This window comes from Thunnus albacares, chromosome 7 (assembly GCF_914725855.1).
Source record: "Thunnus albacares chromosome 7, fThuAlb1.1, whole genome shotgun sequence".
Lineage (NCBI taxonomy): Eukaryota > Metazoa > Chordata > Actinopteri > Scombriformes > Scombridae > Thunnus > Thunnus albacares.
In genome coordinates, this window is record NC_058112.1 from 6,444,211 (window position 1) to 6,470,951 (window position 26,741).

At 38.6% G+C, this 26,741-nt stretch overlaps 3 protein-coding genes across 5 annotated transcripts in view; all 3 read left to right on the forward strand.

Moving 5' to 3' along the window:
• Positions 1-506: 506 nt before the first annotated feature.
• Positions 507-9,039, forward strand: LOC122985968 (dual specificity tyrosine-phosphorylation-regulated kinase 4-like). The gene is made up of 13 exons (XM_044357015.1): positions 507-709; positions 3,593-3,856; positions 3,956-4,079; positions 4,181-4,362; positions 4,878-5,014; positions 5,449-5,589; positions 5,725-5,863; positions 6,424-6,508; positions 6,656-6,828; positions 6,927-6,987; positions 7,118-7,232; positions 7,404-7,510; positions 8,591-9,039. Exons 1-13 carry the CDS (start codon positions 584-586, stop codon positions 8,716-8,718), a joined length of 1,782 nt encoding a protein of 593 aa, XP_044212950.1. The 5' UTR covers positions 507-583; the 3' UTR covers positions 8,719-9,039.
• Positions 9,040-10,468: 1,429 nt separating this feature from the next.
• dkk3b (dickkopf WNT signaling pathway inhibitor 3b) lies at positions 10,469-18,885 on the forward strand. Its single transcript, XM_044356431.1, has 8 exons — positions 10,469-10,481; positions 10,670-11,016; positions 11,627-11,752; positions 11,965-12,045; positions 17,584-17,676; positions 17,965-18,109; positions 18,262-18,412; positions 18,630-18,885. Exons 1-8 carry the CDS (start codon positions 10,469-10,471, stop codon positions 18,652-18,654), a joined length of 981 nt encoding a protein of 326 aa, XP_044212366.1. The 3' UTR covers positions 18,655-18,885.
• Positions 18,886-21,259: 2,374 nt separating this feature from the next.
• Positions 21,260-26,741, forward strand: part of far1 (fatty acyl CoA reductase 1) — a 28,547-nt gene continuing 23,065 nt past the window's right edge. The window contains exon 1 of one of the 3 annotated variants that reach the window (XM_044356275.1): positions 21,260-21,404. The gene's annotated coding sequence lies outside the window, so the exon portion shown is untranslated. The remainder of the gene's footprint in view (positions 21,405-26,741) is intronic. The other 2 variants (XM_044356274.1, XM_044356272.1) reach the window with 2 other exon arrangements.

The window sequence follows — 26,741 nt, forward strand, 5'->3', positions numbered from 1 at the left end:
GTATTTTTTGACATTTACTGTAATAACTGGTCTTTTATTTTGTTATTTTTTGTATATATTGACTTACTGAGTTGATCATAAAACTTTAGAATAAAATAAACAACTTTAATTATATAAAAAAAAATAATTTTGAGGTTTTAAGGTTAATTGAGGTGAAGGTCATTCCTGGCCCAAGAAAATATCTGTTTCTGCTTTTTGTCAAAAAATGAAAAACAATAAATTAACCCTTTAACTTTTAAAATTTTTGTTCTTTTGGCGTCAATGAACTGTATTTAATCCCAGCTACATGAAAATGTATTAAATTCATATATAAAATTTATATTACTGACTTTCTAATGGTGAAATCAAACAGGTTACACTGGGCTATCCACTGACCTCAGACCAGCCCCTGACTGGAACACACACTTTATTAATAGAATCTATGTCTGTGATGCAATGCATTATGTCATCATTAGAACTTCTGCAACAGTTGAATTCATCACATCTTCCATTAACCGTCTATTAGACACAACTTAGTGAGAGAGATACAGATGTGTTTCCATTCAACAGGCGAGTGAATATATTGTTAAAGAAACCATTCGACATGTATAAGGACGTCACTTACGCTTCCAAGAAGAAGGTGTGCACGAGACCCGACAACAAACCAACACCTGGGAAGCTGTTACCTAAAAGAGAAAACATGGCAAGGCCAATGTTACAACACCACACGGTTGGTTTGATTTCTGCCTGAAAATGATCATTATTGATGATGATACTGCGTGAATCATGCAATGTTCTGATGAGGATTTACTGTATGCATTGTCTGCAGATGTTATTCATGTCTATCCTCTGTTATATTAGCTAAACAATTCCATCATATAAGACACTATTGATTTCTAGCATCATTTACAGTCATTGCCAATTGTACATTATATGATGAACGGGCCTAATTAAAGCCACTCAAAATACCAGCAGTTTCTTTCATCATGCATGGAAAACAGCACTGACATCCACTTTTTGACTGCCCTGCTCACAAAGACAGGGCACTAAATTACCACCAAATTCTATAAAAACCCACTGACACAAATAACATAATAGTTGCAAAGACTTTGCAATGGCTTGACACATAAGATGAATACGACAAGCAGAGCTTCTTATTGCTCAAGAGGTTAGCTGAGGCATGATTTAATGATACCAAACAAAAAAAAATTAAACCATCAAAACCTATCAGATGAAGTCTTGGATTACTGGCTTTTCTCATTGTGTGTGTGTGTGTGTGTGTGTGTGTGTGTGTGTGTGTGTGTGTATTGCTTAAATTTATTTTAATCTATGTATTAACCCTATCTAGCCCTTTCATGCATGTGGACCTTTCATGCATCACTACAGTGGACAGATATTTGGAAGCTGTTTTGAACCATTTAAGTTGTAGTACCATGTCCCAACTACCAGGTGGTGAACCCCCAAAGCATTGTCTACAATTCCATCTGAATATCAATTTTGGCTCTCTCTGTGATTTTGATTGCATCATAAATTCAAAATGGCAGATGGTAGAGGAGATGCACCAAGTAGCTCAGGAATATCTGTTAAATCCTTTTATTCTCAGAGAAAAAAACAGGTAAAAAATATATTTTTCAACTAAACAAGATGTTAGAAATACTTTTATCGAGTTTTTATGAATGTTTTTCTTGTGCATTTTTTTCTGTGACTGAAAATACATCTTTCCACTCTGGTGGACATTATGCACAAAAGGGTAGGCTATATTCTGCCTATTGGGCTTATGACATGTTTTTCAAATGTCCTCTCTATTGTTGTTGTTATTTAATGTTCCTGTGTGTATTCATACCATTTGCTCCTAGTAAATGATAATATCTTAATAAAATATATGTTTTTCTGGACCTATATTGATTTCCACTGAATCACTTTTTAAACTGTTGTTGCATGGTGTCCACTACAGTGGACACATGTCTAAATACAATATATTTTTTAAAAAGTTATTGGCATGATTTTTCACTCATTTAAGAGTAAAAAGAAACAATAAAAAATTATAACTGTGATTTAATAATTCATGCATGAATTCTGCTTTATGACATCTTGTAATATTGATAATCTTTATCTTTTAGGTGGAATGTAACTAAGTAAATTTACTCAAGTGCAGTACTTATTCACTCCACTGCAATTCACAGGGAAACAGCTCCACCTCAACCAACTATGACATTTAAATGCTTACACAATTGCGCATCAGTAAACTAATAATTCAGTTCATAATGTGTCACAGTGTAGTGTAGGCAGGTGGACACAAGTGCAAAAGACAGCAGGCAGACAGGATCTAAAGAACAGCTATATATTGTAACTAACAAAAACTGTAGCTCAGGAGCAGGCAAAATGAATAGACGATTCAACAAGGACTGAACTGAAAACTGGACTTCAATACAGACAGAACTTGAGACTAGGGACCAGGTGACTATGCAACACAGAAGGGACATGCAGAGCAAACAGACAACCAGAACCCAGAAAACACAATGAGACCAGACAGGACTGTGACATAATGAAATAATGTATGCAAAAAAGGACAATTCTGTCACACAATGAGCAATTTTACTTCTAATACTACAGTAGATAAATGATGATTAAAAGTCACTTAAAAGTCAACAAATGTTTCCACTTTGAAAAATATTCTTAAATTGAAATACAAATCCTATCTAGTCAGGTGTGTGACCAACTGTTTAAGGTCAGACAGAAACATTTTGAGTTGGATGATAAGCTCCAAAAATTACTGGCCCGACAGACAAAAAAAAGTCACAAAATGTGTTATTAATTTCTTGTAAAAGTAGAAGGTATTGAATTGGACTGAAGCATTGTGATTCTGATGATACTTGAGTACTTGAATGTAAATAAGATTATAAAAGCAGCACATTGTAAAAAAAACTTGTAATGGAGTATTTTTCAGTGGGATATTGTTACTTTTACTTAAGTAAAAGAGTAAAGAGTAAATATTACATAGTTAATGTTGCTTCTCTGGACTGTAAATAACTATAATCTATAATCTACAGGAATTAGGACCTAAAATTATTTTTAAACAATTCAATAAAAAGTATTTACCACCAGCAGTGCACATCATTTTGGTTTTATATGAGGATTTCAAATATCTGTCATTTAAACTTCTGCTGCCACTCAAAAACAATGGAGGGGAATGGAGTTTTGTTTGTGCTGCTCAAAGCATTGAAAGATTATGTATTTGGAAAAACTAAACAGCAACTTGTCTTTGCTGAATGTGTTGTTTTTGAGGATCCATTTAGACAAGTTAGAGTGATGTGATTATTTTAGTTTTTGTTTTAGAGTAACTTTCCTGTTAAGTTTTCTGATGTGGGACACTTTTTATGACTGTGCTGCACTAAGATGTGAATTACAAAGGAAGATGTAAATGAAACAGAGAACTCTTATAAAAGATGAGCCACCATACTTGAAACCCCGTTAAAACCAGTGCAAATGTAACAAATGCAACAAAGACAACTGTGCAAATGCAACAAATGCACAGAGATTAAGTGTCTACACACAATAACTTAAAGTTAGTCAGTTGAATAATTACAAACCAGCTCCCTGTTTTTACTTCTAGAATAATTTCACCATAAAAGGCACCATGACCATACAGCAGTCTGTCACTGAAAAGGGTCTAAAGCGCCTCCAACAGACGGTCTTGCCACCAATCCCGATGGGCTCTCTGAAAACGCAGAAGGATTTTAGCCGCACTCAGCTAGCTGTCCTGCCACCAATCTCCAGGAACCCTCAGAAAACCCATCTGAAGTTCAGCCCCTGTCAGAACATTGTGCCCCCACCAATCCACACCCAGCAGAAAACCCCCCAACAACCTGCTATTCAGGTGTGTCCCACTAGTGTTTGTTTACATGTTTATTTATCTGTATCAGCATGACATTTTGTGGGACTTTTTTTCATTATGTTTGCTTGATCATGTGACCAGCAACAAGGGAATATGCAGAAAAGCAAAACCAAGAAAAAAAAAGTCAAGAAGGGCTTTGAACCCAAGGAGAAGCCGAAGGTTGAGGAGAGGCCAATTGTGGAAAGAACAGCCTTGACCCCTGAAAGTAAGCACTTTTTTAACTTGTTTTTTTAACCCTGAGTTCAGAGCCTTTTGTGATTTCTTTCAGATAACATGAGAGCGAATATCTGCTTACCCCATATACAGCTGTTCTGAGAGAGTCCAGGCCTTACCTGACAGACCATGAGCTGGAAGAAGTCAAGGAATACAAAGAAGTGTGGTACCTGGGAACGGAGGCCCATAAAACTCGCTACTCAAACTTCACTGAAACAGAGGATATCAAGTCCACCAACTCTGGCTATGACACTGAGGAGGGCTACTACGTAGTGGTAAGTACTGAACTATTCATTGTACAAATGGACAACCCTCAATCAGTCTTTCAAGCAGCATCTAACTTTGTTATATCTCAGTTATTGGTTACTCACACATAATAATGGGGCTAATGAGTGAGTCCTCAATTAATGAGTTTCTAGTCTCAAATATTTACTATTGTGAACCTATCCTTTAATACTTTTTAAAGTCATTATGGCTGATTTTTTTGGCTAATTTGCTCCATAGAGCTGAGGGGAACAGCAGAGATGGGTGGTAATTCTCTGTAGGTTTCTATTAACAATCCCACGTGGCACATAAACCCAAAAAACCACAATGTGTTGTTTTTACATTTTTTTGTATAGATTAGAAACAAGATACAACAAGTTTAACTGTGAGCTGTTATCTTTCAATGGAGCCAGGCTATCGGTTTCCCCCTCTTCCAGTCTTTGTGCTAGATAAAAAAAATAAAATAAAATAAAAATCCTATGTAGTACTTTAAGTTTTGGTAAAGCTAGAACCCTTCAATCCATAGATCATCAATGACCACTTGGCCTACCGCTTTGAGGTCCTGGAGGTCATCGGAACAGGCTACTCTGGACAGGTCCTCAAATGCTTAGACCACAAGACCATGGAGCTGGTGGCGATAAAGGTCATTCGAAACAAAGACGGGTAAAACATTTCAAATCCAATATAATTTCTTGTAAACATACAAACACAGTTATGTTTAAATTACATTCAGTGTTTCTCACTAAAATGTGTTGTGTGTATGTGAGCATGGGAGTTCATTCTTGACCTTGGGATCAGTATGTGTGACAAAATAATCTCCACTCTAGGTTCATTAACTACTGTGGCTTTTTCTTAGGTTTCAACTGAAGGAAGACTTTTTGATGTGGTTGAAATCTTGTGGACCTTGATTTGAAATTTATTTTGTCCACATTGTGCTGTGGTGCACCAGACAAAACAGGGACCAACTCATCAAAACACTTGCTCCATGGTGTTACTAATGATTAAAAATGCCACAGGGTACCTTTAATAATAAGTGTAAAGTGCATCACATGTGGTCAGTGAGTTCATATTTTGCTCTGTGGTCCAATTATTTTCAGTTTTCACTTGCTGGGGAAGGCTGAGGTGAAGATTTTAGATGCTCTGCGAAAGACAGACGAGAACAACACCGCCAATATTGTCCATATGAAGGAGAACTTTTACTTCCGCAATCACCTTTGCATCACTTTTGAGCTCTTTGAGTAAGTTCAGAAAACACATTTTGTTCACTTTCTCTTGTTATGATTAGGCCAGTTTGCTCAATCACAGAAAAAGATTGGGAAAACACTAATTAACCTGACAAGAAGTTACAAGAAGCCTTCGACATCAACTTTCAGAAAGGACCTATATAAAGCCTTAAAAGAGACCAACCGGCGGGGCTTCGATGAGAAAGAGATCCGAAAATACGCCATAGATGTGCTGAAGTGTCTACAGATGCTCAAAAAGAAGAGGGTCATCCATGGTGACATAAAACCGGTAGGATTCATTGATTCTGAAAAAACTTGCATAGTAACTGTGTGGGATATCTGAACCACATCACTACTGATTCTTGTTTCTTTGCCAAATACAATAATGTCTGTTTCTAAGAAAAAATATTAATAACTTTGGTGACTTTTTAATTTGAGGATGTAATCCTTGACCATTCTGTACTTCTCTGTGCAGTGAAAGGGGTTTGCTCCAATGAGATTTCTAGACTTGAAATACATCATGTCAGCATGTTTTTTTGCACTTAAAGCCACCATGTGTAGACTTTTTGTGTGATTGTAGCATCTTTCAAATTATGATGGCATGAGCTCGTGGAAAAAATAGATAATCCTGGTGAAAATTGGTGCTCTGTGTATTCAGCCCATTCATTCTGTGTGCCTGAGAAAAGAGGCACAGTAACCTTTTTTGACCACTGGGGGCGCCAATTTTGTAAACTTTCCACTTCTACACATTGAGGCTTTAAGGAAATCATCTGTCATCGTACAGGATACACTGCTCAGCAAAGTGTACTATAGGTAAAGTAATAGTCCACATGCATGTTTCATTTCCAGGAAAATATTCTACTCTACAAAAAGGGCAGTGTCAAGCATGCAGCAGTGAGTGACTTTGGAGGAAGCTGCTTTATGAAACACAGAGGTGAATGTACATTTTTATATGTACATTGTAAAACATGTTTATTGTAGAGTTGGTCTTGGCAGACATTTGATATTTTAAGCAAATGAAACACTAAAGACCATGTAAACATGTATCTAATGAATCTCTTTCCTATATCATCTTCCACAGATCAACCCCTCATCTACACTTTGTATTACATGTCTCCAGAGATGCTTCTTGGCAAAACATGCAGCACAGCCACTGACATGTGGAGCCTGGGCTGCATGTTACCTGAACTCTTTCGTGGTCGCCTTCTCTTTCGTGGCCGTGACAATGTAGACCAGTTCAGCTGTATAATGAAGGTAATATTATTGAGAAATAATTCATACCATTTCATTGTCTGAAATATTTGTTAACCAAGATGCACCATTTACAAGTGTGTGAATGTCAATTCTTTTAGGTTCTGGGTGTCTTCCCTACTGAACTGCTGGTGAGAGCGCCCAAAAGTAAAAAGTTCTTTGGTGAGCAAAAGTATTCAAGCATTCATTTAATGTTTTTCTTAACTGCTTTCCCTCATGACAGGGTTAACAATGTTGTAGTGCCTTGCAGGATATCTTGTAACTTACTTGTCAATTTGTCGTGCTTATGCAGATTTGGATGGTGTCCCATTGAATATTAAAGATATAAAGCTCCACAGCCGCACTCTGGCCAAACAACTGAACTCTAAGGATGCTTATTTTCTGGATTTCATTGAACGCTGCCTTAAGTAAGTGCACTCCCTCAGAAAGGCAGTATAGAAATATAAATATAACACTTATGAATATAACACACTGCAAGTATAAATCTATAGAATTGTCTGAATTCATTTGGTCTTTTATGACAGTTTGCATGTCTTTTAGAGAATCTCTCCATCACATGCATGTATCTCATTATTTAGATATGATCCAACAAAGCGCATAACACCAGAAGAGGCCTTGCAGCATCCATGGATTCACAAGAAAGATGAGACCAAAGCTGTAAAACTTGCTGAAAAAACTAGACAAGGTAAGTCAGCTCTCTAAGACACATTAGTGGTCCTTTTCTCACAGCACTGTAACTGCTGTCAACAGTAATATATATGGAGCCCATGTGCCACATCAGTGATTTTGTTCATCCAATCCAATCTTTTTGGCTGCGCTAGCAGCGTGGCTGTAGTGATGGCAACGTCGATCGGTTGGTTGACCACTCTGGCCCAGACTGAAACATTTTAACAACTACTGGACAGATTGCCTTGACACTGTTGTATGACATTCATGGTCAGCTGACATTCATCCCCTGACTTTTCCTCCAGTGCCACTTTTTTGACATTTTTGATTTTTAGTGACATATCTTGACAACTATTGAATGGATTTCCATGAATGGAAACAGACATGGTACAGACATTCATGTTCCCCAGAGGATGAATTCTCATGACTTTGGTGATCCCTTAACTTTTCACCTAGTGCCACCAGCAGGTCAAAATTTTCACTTATCCAGTAAAATATCTATACATCTACATGATGTATTGGCAAAAAATTTTGGTATAGACATTTATGTTCCACAAAGGATGAATCCTAATGACTTTTTTTTTTTGGTTTTGAGTGAAATGTCTCAATAACTATCCAAATGGATTGCCATAAAAATTGGTATAGATATCCATTGTGACCAGGGGATGAATCCCAATGGCTTTGGTGATCCCTTGGCTTTTGTTCTAGCACCACTAGCATGTCAAATTATGACTTTGTCCAATATTTTGGTCTATGAACAAATAAAAATAAATAAATCTAATGACATTGCCATTAGCCTCAACTGTACTTTGTGTTCAGTGCTGATTGACTAATGTTAACATTTGCTAATTAATATGCAAAATTAAGAAGGTTAGCATACTAAACACTATACCTGCTACACAACAGCATGTTAACATTATCATAGTGAGTATATTAGCATGCTGATGTTAGCGTTGTTGTGTTGCAGTACAGCCTTGCAGAGCAGCTAGCGTGATTGTTAAGTCTTTCAAGATCTTTCAGTCTTGTTCAAAAAGAAATACTATTACTATTACTATTACTGTATTTATGTTTATTTACCTTTTTGTCCCCTTTTACTCAGATGCCACAGTGCTTACCAGCAGCATAAAGCCTGTCTTGCTGAAAAAAGAGAAAATGCCACCACTACATTTGCCACCGATCAAGAAAAAGGTAAAAGCGAAGACAGGAGGAAAATTAAGAGGCATATAAAGGTGCCATGTGGCACAATCACTGAAAGTGCTGCAATGCTAGTAACACAGATAATGTTTATTGACCTTTATTGACCTCAGTGGTTAGCAATGCTGCCTCGCAGAAGGATGGATCTGGACGATGACAAAATAATGCCAAAACCTCTCAATGTGAAACTGTTTCCTCCCACAGTCCCAAAGACGTAGAAATGAGGTGAATTGGAGATTCTAAATTGCCCATATACACTGTATGAATATCAATCTGCCTGCTTCCTCTAAGTTACTAAAAAATGACCAGACTGATGATGTATTTTTTAAAATAAAATAGTTTTGTTGGAATTTATTTATAGAATCTTGTCTTTTTTAAATATTTATTAGTTTACTTTATGTATATTTATTACTGTATTAATATAATGTGCATTGACTCAGACTGGCTGAGATATTCACAGATATTTCTTGTGCATTTTGTGCCTTCATGAACTGAGATTGTGTGATCTTCCTGGAGTGCCAGTACACTAATGGTGAAACTTGCAAACTGTCAATAAGACATTTTGACATGTCACAGTAGGAATGCTGGCTCACCGTCACACTGTCATAGCTTACTGGGACACTTGAATAGACCTATTATTAATGTTATTAGAAACACTTGTGCTTTTCCTACTATGACAAGTCAAAATATCTGTCTAGGAATCATGTTTATATACCACTGAACTGTTTTCCAAATTATGTTGCGTGGACAAAGTAATCACTGCCTGGGTTAAGTACACAGGCAACATTTTACATTTAAATATTGGATAAGAAGGGCGGTGGTAAGGGTGTATGGTGGGTGTACAAGATACAGGACTCTGACATCAGACACAGAGGTTCGCATCCTGAGTGAGGTTCAGTTTAGTCAACAAAGGCACTTTGGTCAAGGTTGATAAAAGATCATGGTTAAGTGGTGGGGACACACTCAGAGGGGATCACACAGATCCCAATTCATTTATATTAATATGAAATCTCAACATGATGGAGATTCTTGAAGAAGCCATTCAGATGAGATGAAAAGTCATAATACATCTCAATAACAAATCCCTTGGATTGTTGTGCTGACAAGTGTCAGAAGTGAGATTTTGAAGACTGACTAGTTGTGGTAAGAGAGGGCCTAAGTCCTGCGAAAATAAGCCCAAAGTTTGGGAAAATAAGGCCATCTATTGGCAGAAAGATGAAAGTACAACTCATCACAATTTGAAATGTTTGTTTATTTTTTTTACATTATAATTTATATTTATTTTGACGTATTTAATTGTTTCATTATAGAACATATTTTTGTGATTATCTCGTAATTTGAATGTTATTGTGACTTTAATGAACCACTGCCTGTACAACAGATTGCACGTGGTAATGATTATAAATCACAGATACTGTGTTACTGAAATGATTTGATTATGCAAACCTGTATACTTGATGCTCCATTGCTGTTGTAATGTTGCAGGTGCAAAGTTTGGCATTATGCAGGAAGTATCAAAGCAATGCTCCTGCAGCATAAAACCCTCCTGGATTCCTGCAGGAAACTCAGGAGGAATTGTGCATGATTTATTCCTGCTGGCTTCCTTTAAAATTCTGTCTGTACAGGAAACGGTCGTTAAAAAGTTCTGCAGGGAAATGTCCATGAAACTCCCTGCAAGATTCCCGTAAGACTTTTTTTTTTTTATAGTCATGGCAAAAAAAACAAAAACTGCGCATAAGGCTGTAAACTCGCTGTGTTCCTGTCAGCTCCTCTGGAGTGAATGATGAATGAATTTTGTACAATGTTTAGGGAGAATCTGCCTTTGCACTTAACATTGGGCATTTGATCTTTTTTAACATCTGTTTTGCCAGTGAACACTTCACATTTGTGTATATTTAAAAACTTCTTCATAACCAGCCGTTTGATTTTGTCATTTACCTCACGAAATGCAATTTGAACCTTTTTCCACGCCATTAAACCGGAGCCGTTCCAGTTTATAACCCCACCACCACCCCTCCTCAGACTTTCCAAATAAAACGGATCCAGCTGTGTGCGTCTGTGCGCCCTCAGTGCGTCACGCCTCTGCTGCAGACAAACACACAGCAGCGACGAGGAGGAAGAAAGAGAGAAGGAAAGATGTCCGGTATCATGCTGCTGTCAGTTTCTTTCAGCTTGTGCTTGTTGTGGGCGACCGGCGGCGTGGCGCGGAGCGGGGCGCTGATCCTGCGGGACGCCCTGGAGCGAGGTCCGGTCAGCCTGAACGACATGTTCCGAGAGGTGGAGGAGTTGATGGAGGATACCCAGCACATACTGGAGGAGGCAGTGGACCAGGTCTGCGTCACATTTTATACCGTCATAGAAGGACAGTGTTGTGTATTTTAGATAAAGTGGAGAAATTATTTTAATATGAATCTCATATATAACAGCAGTGTCAGTGTGGGTGACATCACATATTTGTTGTTTTGGTGGTCAGCTTAATTTCGCCCACTAGGTTTAGGTATGTGTTGCAACATGTCTGATGACTTTTTACAGTTTCCATCGTAGAAAATTCTCCTGCATGTTCACTAAAGAAAAGATTTGCATTATACTTTACCCAGACATCTTATTTTTGATACCAGCTGAGACGCCTGGTAGGCTGCAGTGTCTCTTTTCCCTTGAACTGGATTTCAACATGTCTAATAAGTCTGCCAATGATGAGTTGTCTGTTTCTGCTTTTGATCATTTGTGAACTTCTGGGAAGGTTTCCCTCCTGGTCATCCAAGAAATTATTAATATCAATCAGAAAATGCAGTATATCAACTGTATGTCCACAGTTACAGCTACCATGAAGATCTCCTCCATATGGAAAATGAATGTTTGAACATAATGGAGATGCCAAATGCAGTATTTTATATAAGGTTATGAATTGATTCCACATGTATCTTAACATTCTATTCAACAGATAACTACTGAGAGTGCTAAATCATCTTTGACGCCACTTGATCTGCGTGCTAACTACCACAACGAGACTAGGAAGACAGTAAAGGACGGAGACAGAAGCATTCGTGTCTTAGATAGAACTGACAAGGTAGGAGTTAACTTCTGGCAGTAGGTTAAATGTGTAAATGCTCTGACACAAAGCTCTTCAGTTTTTCAGATATCAGCTTTTCTTCAGTGGAGAGAAACAGCTTTGTTTACAGAGTGATTTTGGAGAATAAGACTATTAAATAAAACAAATCAAATACCAGTATGATGGTTTTCTATTTAAGGTCTGGTAAACTGTTTTTTTGTCTGTTGTAGGAAACTAATAACAAAACAGGAGAGACTCAAATGTCACACATCCATATGGAGATCTCTGGCCAGTGGAACAGCGTGGATCATGTGAGTCTTTAGCCTCCCCTCTACAGTCTATGAATAATAAATAATTTGAGGACAATGGGACCGACATATCGTGGCCTGTAATTTTCCCAGTAATTTGGTTTCACTCCATCCTGATGCTGACATTAGACTTGCACAAAATAATCGATCAGATCTATTAGAGAGCTAGAGGGACAAGCAGCACTGTGATACTGTATGTTGGGTCTAATTTTCCAGCTATTAGCCTGTTGATTCAGGAGTCAACTGTTGACTCAGAAAGCTGCGTCTGTTTTTCAGGGAGAGACATGAATCCAACTGCCCCAGTTTTAGACCAAATGTTTCTCTTTTAGTGCGCTTGACTCTTTATCATGTTTGATGACATTCCAGTGAGCATCAGTCATATGTTTTCTTATTCCAAAACTTGTCAATCCTGAATGCTGAATTTAAACTCAGTGTTTCTCCTGTCTAACTAGTGGACATTTCCCCTCAGTTTTGTAAATTTCCACACGGTTCCTGCAAGAAGAGACAGAGAGATGGAGTGCTTTTGAAAACTGCGGCTGTATTGCCTCAACTTGTTTTATAAAGGATGAGATCATCCATCAAACAGGCCAACCATATACTTTTCATAGCTATCCAACAGGAGGCCAGTGTGGATTGAGGTCATTATTGCTGCTTGCAGCCTGTTTTGTCATTTTACTTTACAACGGTGGTCTTGATCTTTTGCTTTCCTGGCAGCTGTACAGTAAGTGGTTATGTTAATAGAGTTTACTGCTGGAAAAAATGCCAGGGCAGCAAGCAGGCCTGCAAGCCTGGCAGGATAAGGTCTGCTCTTCAAAAATGGCTCACTGTAATGTTATAGAAGTTTCACCCTCTGAGTCACACTTAACTCGAGGAAGTTACGGTATAGATAGTAATTGGGTTGGTGGTACTTCATAGGAAATACTAGCTAACATTTTTAGGTGATTTTAAAATGAAAAGATATCTTGGCTAAATCTGGGATCTGGTTGAAATGTGAATGATTTTTAGATGTCTGTAAGTAACCAGTTGATAAAGTTGTTTCAACAGGATTTCAGTGACTAGAGGATATAGGTGATTATATGTAACTTTAACTACTTTTCCTACATTTTGTAACATAAAGCTGTTACAGCCTTTTTATTCACCTTTCAACTAAATATATCACAGCTTTAGACATCACCATCAAATCACCACATGGCGCTATTTTTACTTTGGTGATTCAAGGTAAAAAGACATAAGGCCAATCAAGTATTTGGTATGTATTTAACCACATATTTGTTTAAAGTGAAAATGTTTTAGACATCTGTGGCAACTATTATAGCTGTTACTTGAAAGTGATTTCAGTTACCATTTCATAAATTACATTCATTAAAGACAAAAAAAAAGTCTTGTATTTTCTGTATTTCATAATTATGACTCAGCATCTCATATGATGATCAGATCAGTGTCTCATTACCTTAAGAAAATATCCCATATCTCATAATGAATAGATCTGTATCCCATTATTGCTGTGATATTTCTATCATCTACATGGTGTGTCTCATAATTATATCTGTATCTCATAAGTACATGAAAATAAGATAGTTTTGTCTTTAGATCTTTTGATCTTTTCACTTAATTAGGAGATCAAATTTGAGATCAAAATGGGATTAAAATTGAGATATTAAGTATTACAATATACAGAGAAACATAATTACAGGTAAATCTTCTTTTTTTTTCTTTGGTGAATGAAATGTACTTCTGTAAACACTACTTGATTCATTGTAACTGGGGTTTATATCCTGTGTTTTAGGCTTTGGGAGATACTGATGTAATTGACTAATCCATGACATTAATGTTTTTAGTTCAACATTGCTCAGGCATTGTAAATGGCTGGAAAAGATCAAGCACATACACCCACACACACACACACACACATACACACAAAGCGCCGTCCACCAGTCCCATTTTCTATGGATTAGTGCTGTGTTTGAAACTAATCAATGGTTAGAAATCACTAACTTGTTCACTCATTCAGAATTCTGTAATTCTCATTGGAACTGCACATTCAATAATATAATATAGCCATTAGCATTTAGTTAAAACTTGTTGTGCCCCTTCTAAACTTACACAGTTTGTTGGTATGGCTCATCTAAGCATCTGAAAATTGATGTCGTACTGTTAAAAAAATGACCATTAGTAGTTTAAGAATGTGACATGTGCAATGACTGTAAAGTTAGCAGGAACAGTCACCCTGAACAAATAATGCTGGTGTTAGCAGCTACTGTAAGGCTACTTCTAAAGCACCTTGGCCCCTCATGCTCGAAAGCTATAAATAAAGCCACACACTGTTTTCAGATAAAATGTTGTTGAAAGCACCAAATACCAGATTTTTATGTAGGCTTTCTGTGAAAAAAAAGCCATAGTGTCAAAGCCCAAACTGAGATTATCCTGGTAACCATCTTGGTTTTCTCAGACTTTAGAAGGCTCCCTCCAGATCAAAGACATTACAACTGTTTTCAAAGTATGTGCTCTCCATGACAACTAATGCCTACCATACACTATGAAAAGACTAAAGTCTGACACCCTCTCACATCTAAAGACAATGTGTAATAAGTAACTGAGTTTTTAGTCAAAGACTAAGATTTTGCAAAGACTGGGGATCTTGCAGGGTCACTATTTGCAAGACTACAACTAGCTTCCTTTTAAGATTATTTCCCATCCTGCTTCTGGTGGAAATTTACAAGAAGAAAAACTGTTGAACAATGGAGCAGAAACAGAAGCTGCTTTTGGCCACAGCTGCCCTTGTGAGTGCAGTGGTTTGTTCTGAAAAACCAGGGATTTCAAGGGCTGCAGTAATATCTGTCTACTTTTTTTCCTTCTCCATTCTATCGAGGTACAAATGGGAGGACACGTCAAAGAGGCACTCTTGTTTCACTCCACAACTCCACCAGTTTCTCCTCCTTTTTAAGTCTTACAAGTCTTGGTTCTCCAGTCTAAGACAACCAAGACTTGTTCCTGTTCTTGCGCCTCCCTGGAGTCCCCTCCATGTTTACTATCCATCCGGTTTGCTGCTTCCTGTTTGGTGCCATTGGTCGTTGACAATGTTCATGTCATTGAACTTTTAGTTTTATGACCACCTTACACTAAACGATCAAGATGTTGGTAGCGCTCCACAACTCTAACAAAGCTATCATGATTTTATTAAGACATTGGAAATTAGTCTGCAACAGTGAAATCGATTGAAAAGTCATTTGGTGTAAAGCTGTCATAAACTGAACTTGATGTGTAAAATTGGTCAATAAAATACTTATGTTTCTATATAATTTAAAGCTAATACACTTTAAATAATGAATAAGTTAAGAACAAGTCAAATCAAGTTCAATGAATCTTAACATGAATCAAAATTGAATCACATCTGAACTTAACATTCAGTATTTCTACAGGCTGCGCTGCTGTTAGCTAGGTTAGCTAATAGACATCCAGCAAAGATAGCAAAACAGAGTGGAGTGGCACAGTCTGTAGAAATAAATGTTTAAATTTCCCCCCCTAAGGTTTGTGTTGGGAACACTATGTGTAGCCTGCATCGTTCAGTAACATACACATGCTGCCACATTTGTTTACTAACACAAATAGTTTAGATTAATTTAGCCAGCACACTAGTACTGACTATTTTCCCTGCATCTACAGTTTCTGTGATGGGTTACACCCAAAACTATATCAAAACAAGCTAAATGTAGCTGGATGAAATTAAGCTAAATGTAGGCTAAAGGTAGCCAGCCAAAATATCAGCCATGGGCTCAGACCTCCAAACAGCAGAGTTCAGTATCTCTTATGACAAATCATAATAATTTATGTGGTGGTTTGTGTGAATGAACTGCATCAATGTAACATGCTACAAGTTCAAAATATGAGTTAAGCTCAGTTGGTTGATTTTACAGAAAATTGAGGGGTTAGCTTGGCCAGCTGCAATTTCACTGGAAATCACAGACGTTTGGGGTCTATTGCTCAGTGAGCAGAATATGTTACTGTTCTCTCTCCTTTTTCTGCAAAGTAATTTGTGGAAAGTATTTTTATGGAAAGTGATAGGTTGCTACTGGCCCTATGAGACTAATAAGAACTGGATTCATCTGGAATGCATTACGCTAATTGCAGGGTATTGTGGGTAGCGTGGACCCTATTTGTAGTTTCCAGTGCGTCTCTCAGGCAAATGCAACAGAAAGAAATAATGTCTCTGTTTCTGCAGAGATAAATTCTTCTTTTTACATACATGCACTTTCCATCTTATTTCCAATAGAGTTTTCTGAAACTGAATGTCGAGGAAATAATGTTGACATGAGAAGGGAGTTGTCTGAAGTGGGAGTTTGTGGAAAGGATGTTTTTACTGGAAGCATTGAGATGTTCATGAGAGAAACAAGCGAGAAACTCAGCCCTCTTAACAATGAGTGAGTGTGTGCCTGTGTGTACCATGGGTGTGGTCGCTATGTGTCATCTCAGTCATAAAGTGTTAACATCAGAGACACACAGCCACACAGTGAGTATGCAGATCTTTTGAAGACAGATTCACCAGAGAACTAATAGCAAACCTAGCAGAGATACATCATCATGAGTAACTGTGTGTAATAATAAACAGAGTCTGCGGGCAGGCTCCTGATCTTGTCTTTGACTTTGACACAGACCAGTCAGCCTCAATAATACATGTTGTTTCAGGGAATTGGCTCTGTTTCTATGCTGATTCCCAAGAGGCAGCACACACAAAGATAAAAAAAACCCCATCAAAATGGAGAGTTCACAATCCGGTGCTGTTTTTGGCAGACACGGTTTCCTCTCACCACTGGAAAGGAGCTGACCTAAATCTTACTTATCAAATTAGAATTCCACAAGTGGTCCAACTAAATAGTCAGATTTTTGTCAAAGGAAAAATCCACACTACAAAGTAGTAGTAGTAGCCTTAACAGATGAGAATGCAATGCAGCCACAATGCTAGTCTTACTTGATTTACAATTTCTTTGGTTTCTTTGCCATTGGCCCAAGAAATTATATTATTATATTATTAACAACCTGGGCAAGAAATCAAGTGTAAATGAGAGAAGACTATTGAGATTCAGCCCTTCTGTTCCATTTAGATGTCACTGATGTTGTCCATCAAACAGTTTCCATGGAGATGGGACAGAGGCTGGCACAAACACAACTCTAGACATCATCCAACACTAAGAACCAATTAGGTGGGGATGCAGTGGAATAGAAATACAACTGATAAAGGAAAATGTGAACCATAATTATATTGGGTTGAGTGCCTCACAGTGGTGTGGTATATTGCACTGTCATCAATGAGCTCATGTTTTAGATACATGCAATTACTTTATCTAAATCAATCAACGTCATTTTTGTTTCTACACAATAATGTCATTGAGGAAATTGATCATCTTCAGTGGCAATATTTAAATGGACACAAGTCCCCATCTTCAGCCTTGTACAACCCGCTTACTATGAATTACTGTGCATTTCAATTCTGTGCTCTGTTACTGATTATATATGTTAGCCAACTGTTACTCTCTAATCCCACAGGAGTGCATGGTGGATGAAGACTGTGGTGACCTGAAATACTGCCTGTATGAGATTGAGAACTCCAGGTGCCTGCCCTGCATACCAACAGATATGGTGAGAATTCAGTCTGTATTGTCTTTGTAGTTATTTGTTCACTTAAAGCTAGACTGAGAATATTTTTTATTTCAACGATTAATCAAATGACTGTCTGTAATGTGAAAGGTGACGAGCCCACAGAGAAATATCACCTGATTCTGCAGCTCCCCTCAGCTCTATGGACTGTTTTTTAGCCTTTCAGCTCATTGTTTTGATTTTCCGAAACACAGAAACACAGTAATGCAGCAACAGGCTGTGTTTTCTTTACATACTTGTTTGCTTATCCAAATGTGTGTCCCCACTCAGCCCTGCACTACGGATGAGGAGTGTTGCTCAGATCAGATGTGTGTGTGGGGCCAGTGTACAGTCAATGCCACCAAGGGAACAGAGGGAACTATCTGTCAGGGTCAGAGTGACTGCAGGCCGGACCTTTGCTGTGCCTTCCAACGAGGTGAGCTTTAACAGTGACTGACCCGTAAATGACAGACTCAACCTGTCTCACTTTATGTCATCTTTCACTTAGAGAGTATGAGCTAAAATACACATTGTAGGGGATTTTCTATTATGTCTCTATCGTCTTCCTCTCTCCACTGTTTTTTCCAGAGCTGTTATTTCCAGTGTGTAACCCCAAACCGGGGAAGGGTGAGTCCTGTCTGAACCACCCCAACCTGCTGATGGACATGCTGGCCTGGGACCTAGAGGGTCCCCGTGACCACTGCCCTTGTGCCCACGACCTCCAGTGCAAACCTCACGGGTGAGAGAAAACATGATGGTTTACATTTACTGTTCAAATTCCCCAGAAGTGAAGAAGTGTTGTAGTTGAGATTATGTAGTGTGAAGTGAGTCTTCACTTTCTAGATGTGTAAGACACATCATACCACTTGAGATAACCACCAAAGTTTATATAATTGAGCAAAAGTATTTCAGTGAATTTTGTATTTTCCTAAATTCCTTTTTTCCCCCTCTTACAGACGTGGATCTGTTTGTGGAGAGTAGTGCTGGAGATGGAGAGAGCATGAGGAAGTTATGCTAAACTGATAACCCTGTGCAGAAGCTATACAAACATCCTTACTGATCATTCACCAAAGAACATCCACCTGCCGATCAGCAGTTCATAGAAGAATAAGATGTTGCTTCAGGACAGGACTTGCACTGTGTAATTTATGCCTTACTACCAATATGTATTATATATCATAAAGGAAATAAAAGACTTGTTTTTAGTTTTGACTAAGAGCCAAGAAAAGCACTCTTTTGGTATTCACTGATTCAACATGGACACAGATGGGTTTCATTTCTTTTTTGCTGAGGGAATGATTGCAAAACACAGCAAGGAACAGAACACTAGAGGGCACACTTTTGTCTTTTCTGTGTGCCAGGAAGTGTAACTTGAGAAATAACACACACACACACACACAGACACACACACAGACACACACATATACACACACACACACACACATGGAAATCCATGGAAATGCACAAAGAAAATATTCAGGATGAGGCTGATTCTCACATGATTGTAGTGCAAACTGATACAGATCTATGTCTCTTGCTCTCTCTCTCGCTCTCCTTCTCACACACATACACACACACACACATACACACACACACACACACACACACACACACACAAACACATACTCAAACGCACAACTGTGGGAAACAATGGTCTTTGACCTGCATATGAAGATATATTTAGGATTCATCTACTGTGTTTTTCCACTGAGTATCTGAAGGCGTCGCTCCGCACTTTGATGCAAAATTACATTCATTTTCTTTTAGTTTTTGCAATCTTGTTGTTTTTATCAATCTTTTCACTTTTCACAAACATGTATATTTTGATTAGGTAGGTTTGTCATTGCATTTGAAAACCTTATCATGCAAAATATCTTCAACAAAATTTCCAGCCAGGAAAACCAAAGATCCTGCATTTCCGTCAAGACTGCTCACACCCTCCTCCAGACAGCATAATACGGAGACCTGTAGAATGGACAAGCAAGAGGAGAGACTGAAAGTATTTTACTTCTTGAAAACAAGGTAGTCTCTTCAATGATATCATTATAATATATATTTATGTTATAGAATATGATATAGTTCACTATTCTTTTTATTAAATCAAAAAGAAATCTTAAAGAAGACCAACCAGAACTTTAAAATGGGGGTTCCTGCAAGTTTATATTTAGTATCTACATATATCTATATTTTTCAGTATTCATTATTCGTTAGGAGCCCAGCAGCACAATTTTGCTTTTGGGCCCACTGACATGTTAGTGGATCACATACAGAGGAGGACTGATAAAGTATTAATTTTTCAGGGATAAATGCTAAAATGTAGGGTAAGTGGCACAAGTAGAGGACTGGCTGAATAATGTCAGTTGGCAATATGTATTAATCTTATCTAAAAGTTTGCTAACATAAGTTATAGCTAATTGAGCTGCTGGTCCTACCAGACCAAGAGAGGCTCTTTAGCAGCAATAAAACCTCTGAGTGTATTGAATTGGTCAAGGGTGTGTTTTTATTAATTATTAATTTCTTCTTTGAGTAGTAACATAGTTAGGATGATGTGGACTCAGCTTCCTACAAAAGGAACAACTTACATCAATGTCTTTCTTGAGTGTCTGTAAATGATGATTAGCTGGATAAAACCTGTGAAGCATTTTAAAGGATATCTCTTTGACTTTGTTAGTCAAAAAAAGAAAAAGAAAAAAACTTATACACAATAGTCAAGCCCCTGTACAATACCTGTGGATCTCCAGTAGGTGGGTTTTACGTCACCTGAAGCAGTTTTTCTTAAAGTACCCCTCCCCTCAAAAATGTTGTTCCTTCAGTTGGATGTTTGAGCTTCACTGTGCAGAATGATGTAAGAGCAGAGTTTGACACTAGAGGGTTGTTTTCACATTCATCTACGGAAAGTGGAAAGTTTCTCTGAGCTCATTGAAAATCATCACAACTAGTTCTGAAGTCAATCCTGGTCCAGTATTCAACTTATACAAATGTGATGTGGAAACTTGAAGCATCCAGTGCACAAACACTGAAAATGGACTTTACAGTGAAGTAGGATACATTTTGTGTCCAGCAGCTCAACTTCTGAGATTAAATATATTTACATAGTCATATATTCTGGAATTTTTAATGAAGGAGAAGGAAGAGATATAATTTTAAGGATTTTTAACAAGATAATATGACTTTTTGGTGGAAAAACCATACGAGACCCGAATTATTATTCAAAGTACTTTACATACATCTTAAAATATGCCTGGAGGGGATCTTTAAAACGCGAATAATATAGTGAGGAGTGAGACCTCTTTTTTCCCCACGCTTTCTTTATTGTACAGATGTTCATATACAGAGGCACAAACAGCTACATGCACAAAAAACAAAAAAAACAAACAAAAAAGAAGACAAACACAAACAAAAAAGATTACATTTTACAATGCCAGAGTTTGTGTTATATGCAGCATATCATATTCGCTTAATAACTTAAAGGTCTTAATAGCTTTTTTGTTTTGAACATCAGTTAAAATGGTGCTGTAGTGTTTAAATTAATAAATAAAGTGCGAGAAAGTGGTGAGGAGTGAGACCTCTCTTTTCGCTATATCGGTCCGCTGACGTCACGGCGGCTCATTTATCCGCCCAGCCTGCTGGCTTCCTGCTGAGTCTCCACTCATACGGCTGCCGCTCCGCCACACAACACCACACACACCAGACTCCCAACTTCAAGAGCCCGGGAAATATCGACACTTCGGGTATGTATAGCCTTTTAATGACGTCTACTAGCCGTTTGTGCCATGTAGTCGTTGAAACGCGACGCTCGTTAGCGGTTTTTGTAAAGCGCTGGATGGTGGTGTGACAGTCTGCTCAACGTGTGACAGCGTGTAGGAAGAGATGCGCCAAGAGGAGGAGGAGGGGCGGTTCAACACTACTGTAGTGCTGCCTGCTCGAAGATATACGCAGATACAAGGACCAAGTTAGGTGTATTTACATATACTCATGTTTTTCCCCTCGCTACCGCAGAGATATAAATGTCACAGTCACTACTGCACCCCCTCAACCTCCGTGGGGCTCCGCTGTTAAACAGGAATCTTAAATCTTACTAGTAATCTTTTTCTTTTCTCCACCCTGCAGCCGGCAGTTTGTTCAAGCACTTAAATGAGGAAGGTAGACGGCAGCACAGGAGACACTTTTAATTTAATGCTACCTCCCTTTTTCATCTATTCCCAGGCTTTGCGGTAATCACATTAAAGGCTGTCAAAGCCAAACATTAGTCGGTGTGGTTTTAAGCGTCGCCCACTGTGCAAATGGACGGTAAGTGGTGACTGTGGTAATGATGTGAGGCAGCTGTGTGTAATGAGAATCACGGGATCCGCTGCCGGTCTCTGGTTCAGTCTGCTCTGTAACGCACATCTGCCCAGCTGAAGTCCACCACATTATCACTGTGAAGATGTCTCTTGTTGCAGTAATGTGCTGGCTGGCAGTTAAGGGGACTGTAGGGAAATGGTGCAAGTGTGAATGTTTGTCATTTGTTCAGCACTTTTTCAAAGATATTTCTCATCACTGTGAAGGAAAAAGTGTGCATCTGAAAGCAGATGTGTCCGAATACATAGAATTTAAAAGTTAAATGCTTCACAAATGCAAACTCACATCTCTACCACACTGATTTAAAAGTTTTTATGCTCTCAGGACTGGCCAGTTGTAGTCAAACAGCTACTCTTTCTTCTTCTTCTTCTTCTTCTTTTTAAAGCAATTTTTTTTTATTGATTTTCAAAAAAAAAAGAACAACAACTCAGTATCATATACAGAGTTTGCGTAATTGGTCCAGGAAACCACACACAGCATTCATTTAGTCACCAGAGCACCGAAGTGTTAAAAAATGATATTGGGCGTGAACAAAACAATCCCTCGGCTCAGTGAATTATCGTCATGCCAAACTGCACTTAAGTGGTCGTATGACATTCTTGATGTCTTATCTCACTCATGTAGGTGCTTTGACCTGTAATACAAGCCACTTGGGGAAAAAATGGTGAGTTGACAGGAAGTTGTCATTTCTTACTGGAACTGCCACAGACGGATGTGCCCTGATCTCAGTGTTGCCGTCATCACGCTCTGACATTGTTGCCTTTGAGTCAACACATTTCATATTCTGGGTAAATATGTCTCCTGTAGGTATCAGATGACCATCAGAAAAGGAATAACCCGAGTAGGAGTGATGTAGACTAAGTCTTGTGTGTGTTGTTCGATGTCGAGATTGAAGTGAACGTGTTGGTGGCACAGTGGAGCATGTGTAACTCACTTAATGCTTCTCCTTCGCTTGATTGCTCCTCAAAGACTATTTGTTGTCGAACCCTCAAGTCTTATCTGTTCTTAAACGGTTTAACCTCAACCACGGGTGCCCAATTAAATGATTATAATGCGTCTGATCAATTATTCAAAGTGAAGACGTGGCATCGGGGATCAACTTGCTACCTGTCTGACTGTAAGCTACAGCAGCTCCCACACAGACATTTGATCAAAGGTCCTGGCTGGGTCCAAGCCTAAGATTACCCAGCTTTCTGCGGTCAAGCTCCGTTTGTTAGCATGCAGAGAAGATAAGATTGTAGTTTTTCAGCTTTTTGTGGAGAGCCACATAGGAGGGCTCCGGGTTCTCTGTTCAGGGAATACTGCAGAGGGAGAGCTGCTTTTTACCTGTTGTATTTTGTCCCAGTTCTGCTTTGTTCACTGTGTACTGTGCACACAAATACAGTGACTTAAACAGGACAACAGCTCAGTGTAGAGGATTACTTTTTCAGAACAAGATCCAGATGAGAAGTTTCCACTCTTTTCTGGGTTCATGATCACATCTTGTTTGTTTTCTCAAATATGGGTACACTAGATTAGAAGAGAAGGCAGCAAGAGGAAACATGAGCCTTGGTGTATAGTACTGCCAGTCCTGCCAATGAATGCAGCATTGCCTCAACGGCTCGCAGTAATTCTTGATCCCAGCATAAGGTGTTGTCACACGGCAGCTGTACAGATCTGGAGTATAGATCTGCTGAACATAAAGTACTGCAAAGCGTGTAGTCACACGTGTAGATAGACCTGCATACACATCCTCTCTGTTTGACATAAAACACAAAACTCCATTGCCCCTATTATCATGGCGATATTAAGTACATATGAATGGGTCTAATGCTTACTTCTGCAACTAAACAAATAGACGTGTGATCTCATTCTGTCAAGATTAGTGTAAAATGGTGTAATTCTGCAGCACAATGTACCTGATTGCTGTCACATGTTTGCAGCAACAGTGCTGGAGACACAGTGACAGCGTGTCAGTGACCATGTTGTGCAGGACAGCAGCATACTTAACACACTTTATTGAATTGAATGCTTTCACTAGGTATGGCCTACCAACATTCAACCTGTGCTCTTGATATTGAACATGTGATTATGACAGTTCAGCGGTGACATTAATATCAACAAGTATAGCCCCTTTTTTAATGAAGGAAACTTGCCAAGAACAATTGTAGGAACTTAATCTAGATTTCGATCAGAAAGAAACTGACTTCTAGTTCCGGTCTGCAGGAAAAAGAAGTTCCAAGTTCCTGTTCTGGAGTTAGTACTTTCTGTTAGGCCAGAACTTAGCATTATAATATTTGTTAGCAATGGCTACATCTATTTGTATCTCCCAACTATTATGAAGAAGATACTATAAACATAATAATGAATGAAAGCAGGTGTAGCAGTTTGTGCGTAGTGGAAGAAAGGATTACAGTGCAGACTGCAGGCTGAGTCTGCATTCTTACAAACCGTCCTAATGTCGCTGAATGACCCACATATGACATCAGGACGAGTGTTTGCCCGAATGCACGAGAGACACTCACAGAAGATTTATTCATGAATTTATCCCAGCATGACAATAACAAAGCCACACAGGACCGGCTTTAACAACAACAACGTTCATGTTCTGTGACAAAGACCAGACTCCTTGTGCTCGTGGCCGAAAAGTGAAATTGCTGTTCACTCAACATGTTACTCGACAGAGCTTTGGCACGTTTGCAAAGGACTCAGAACCACTGCAGTGTCCAGATGTGTAGAGTTGAGACACAAGTATCAACATAAATTCGAGGCTGTAATTGCTGCCACACATCTTAACTAAATGTCAATTTAAAGAGGGTGAATGCATTAAGTTCTGTTTTATTTAGATTAAACTTCACAGTAACCTTTTCTGATGATTTATAGTCTAAAAAGTGTAATTATATCAGCTGTAATTTATGTCCAAACTCTGTGATTGACTTGCCTCGGCTAAGTAAGTACATTTTAGTTGGTGAATTGCAAGTTGGAAACCCCCCCCAATGTAAACATGTGACCAATATGTATTATGTGTTTTAAGTGAGACATTTCACAGTTAAAAAAAAAAAAAACACTTATCAGGAACAATCAGTTAGATCATTTGTCTTCAAGAGCACTGAGTGACCTTAAACACATCTTTGGTGTTTCTGCACTGTAATTTCTTGTTTCTTATGAGTTTGAATATCTTGTATGTGGATACTGATATATAACAATTCAAATTAACTTCTCCATTTGGAAGAACTTCATTTGCAAGTTTTCTTTCATTTGGTTGCTTGTTTATCAGTCAGTTCAATCAGTGAGCCGTCGCTGTCAAGTTCAAGCTACTGTTTTTACTGTTACCAATGTCAGCAACAAAAAGTACCAAAAACCACTTCAATGTCTGGCAACGTATAATTGGAAATGACTTATATTATAGAAATTTTAGCTTACTGAGTTCTCCGCATATACAAATTGCAAAGCCACCGTTAACCGCTACCTCACTTTGAGTCAATGGCTGTTTTACATTTTAGAGATGTTTGTTTGATTTAGCCCTTCTCGTGATACCACAGTTCAATCAGCTCAGACTACAAGACTATTGAAATCTTAACCGATGTTGAAACCGGGCCACACGCAAAAGGAGAAACTTAACAGATGTTCTTTTCTTTCATCTCAAACCTCCCCACGCTACAAGATTTGAAAATAATGGCACATCACACACTACAGGATATTAAGATTATCGTGCCAGAGGGAGCAACGCACCACCTCACGGGGGAACAGATGTAAACAAAATGGAGTCTGACATGTTGCAATAAGTTGCTCTAGTGATGCTTTGCAGTGAGGTGAAAAAAAAGCAGAAGCAACTAAACGAGTCTGGATGGGAAAAATGTTAGGGGAAATGTAGTCAACAGTGGTTGCGAGAACTGGAGGTGAGATTTTAACTGCCAGTGTTAATATCTGTTCTATGCTAGCTAACATTAGCCTCAAGGGCTAGAATGTTTACCGTTGCTCGGCAACACCGTCAGCTGCTCTGGGACTAACGTTGGCTTGTAAAACTTCCGTCTCCTTGTAGACTTGTCTCTCTCATTGGCTATTGTGGTCCCGCTCTGAAAGTAGTGACGTAACCATCCAGATTTTAACTCCTAAATATCAAACATGTTTGAAATTATCGGGGCAGCCCCGATGAGTGGTTTAAGATTGGATTAGTAAAATTGGATCAGTAAACCCCTGGTATTACCAGATAATCTGGGTTGAAGATTGATACCGACCAATGTCTCAAACCAGATTTCTCCTCCGATTGTCAGGAACTGTGAATCAGGGATAAATCGAGCCAAAACTCCTGTAGTCTGAGCCCGGCTTTAGTGTTACTGAGATGGACCAAACTAGACTTTATCCTGTCCTGTAAACTGTTTTAATTAGCCCTTGGACAGTGGAATATTGTGTCTGGAGCCCTGCGTGTAGTCTTATACTGTAGGCACGTTGTCAGAGAAATACTCCCACCAGACACTTTTTTTAAAAAATGTTGCCACTAATGTAGATTTCGCTTGTACATTATTATTATTATTATTATTATTATTATGTCCCTCTCTCTCATGTGAGTATTGCCCACATCCAAGCTGCCTCCTGTCAGGGTGCTGCTCAGCCACAGTCACAGCCGTGTTCTGACAGGCGTACAGCTGGAGCTGGCAACTTGGCACACGATGTGATGCAGCAAACGGTACATCTGCAGCATTGGCCAGAGCATGAGCAGGCAGAGAGAGAGAGAGTGCGTACAGCAG